We start from the raw sequence: 1,424 nt of genomic DNA, 5'->3' as shown, positions 1-1,424 counted from the left end.
AAATAACTACTCGAAATACATTAAAAGGGCTTTTAACGTTTTTGGTGTGGGGTGTCATTCTCCTCATTCAGTGGCAGCGAATCTGTTAATGAGAGCGAGGGCATTACTGATGAGCTTGCACATATAATGAACGCGAGCCGTGACCATGGTCTCAACTATCCCCTTAACGCCCTGAAAGCCGTCGAGGCAGGAATTCTCGTTGGTGAGGGCGGCGCTCATCCACGTCTTGATGTTGCCCATCTGAATCTGGAACGTGCTTTGCTGTAGCTTCTCCAGCTCCGACAGAGATTCGCGAATCTGGTCCGTGGTGACCCCGAAATCCTCTATACAATCCCCAAGCGCCGCTTTTTCTCTTTTACTCATCGTAGCTCCTCTGGCTTTCATGCCGGCGGCCCAGACGGAAGCGTTGCGGGCATTAACGAGGGTCGTCTGCACGGCTGCCTTCACGAGATGCCTCTGCGTGGCATTCAGAGAACCTGAGTAAGAAAAGAGGGACGAAACGCAGACCTGCGGATACAGAGTGACCTCGCAGGAAGTTTTGATAAATTCCGCCATGACGGGATTCAAGCCCTTCGTTGCTAACGCTGAACCGTGAATGGCAGCAGCAAGACTGATAAAAAGAATAATAACTGCTGGAGACATGGCGATTCGATCTGAGACGTATTTGTAGGACGCATATGGATGACCTTTGCTCTGCTCTGCTATAAATAGGGGGTTCGCACCCCTTCCTGATTTGCCATTCAACTGTTACATGTGATCGTGGCCAAGTTGGCGCCTTTATTTTTCCGAATATTACTTTTACTTTCCTGGCAAATCCATTATTTACAAAAACGCTGTGAGTTCTTTTTTCTTTTTCCACCTTAAGAAACTTCAATGCTGAGTCCTAAATGTGAGAAATTGAGATCTAGAGCAATAGCACACAAACCATCACATTATTGATAGGTATATTGTTTACAATGGTTACAAATATATAAATAAATATTGATTAAAAAAAAAAAAAAATTATTAACACATCTCGCGCACACCGATACTTTTTTTCAGGACAGAAAAAGCATAACTGTATTTATATAAGAAATATAAAATAGCCAAAATGTACATTCATTTGAACATAGAATATGTCCCAAAAGATCAGAAACTGCACATGAGAAGAGCCATATTTAGAAAATAGCAAGATCAGGCCTATAAAACCACGGAGATAGAGCAAAAAACATCCGCGCCATGATGAGACCATATCAAGAGAAAACGATAAACAAAAACAAGATTTGGACATAATAGCCCACAGCCTGCTTTCGATGACAAACATATGCGACCATGAAGCGTCGAGAGATTGAGATGAAGCCTGTTCAACCGAAAAAAATAATTTTTATATGGACTCTGGGTAATTCTGAATGACCGCTAATAACCCTTTTTTAATGTTTACATGG

The 1,424-nt window shown here is 42.4% G+C and overlaps 1 protein-coding gene across 1 annotated transcript; it reads right to left on the bottom strand.

Moving 5' to 3' along the window:
• Window positions 1–17: 17 nt before the first annotated feature.
• On the bottom strand, window positions 18–689 carry LOC149223736 (pectinesterase inhibitor 10-like). Its single transcript, XM_089383397.1, has one exon. The coding sequence runs from the start codon at window positions 640–642 to the stop codon at window positions 64–66; it is 579 nt and encodes a 192-aa protein (XP_089239523.1). The 5' UTR covers window positions 643–689; the 3' UTR covers window positions 18–63.
• Window positions 690–1,424: the final 735 nt, after the last annotated feature.

Source organism: Pinus tabuliformis, chromosome Q (assembly GCF_031772625.1).
Source record: "Pinus tabuliformis cultivar Carrire ecotype Pingquan chromosome Q, CPIR1, whole genome shotgun sequence".
Taxonomy (NCBI): Eukaryota; Viridiplantae; Streptophyta; class Pinopsida; order Pinales; family Pinaceae; genus Pinus; species Pinus tabuliformis.
This window is presented reverse-complemented; position numbering and strand designations above follow the sequence as displayed.

Coding starts and splice junctions, on each gene's coding strand:
- LOC149223736 (XM_089383397.1), bottom strand. CDS start 642: ATGTCTCCAGCAGTTATTATTCTTTTTATCAGTCTTGCTGCTGCCATT.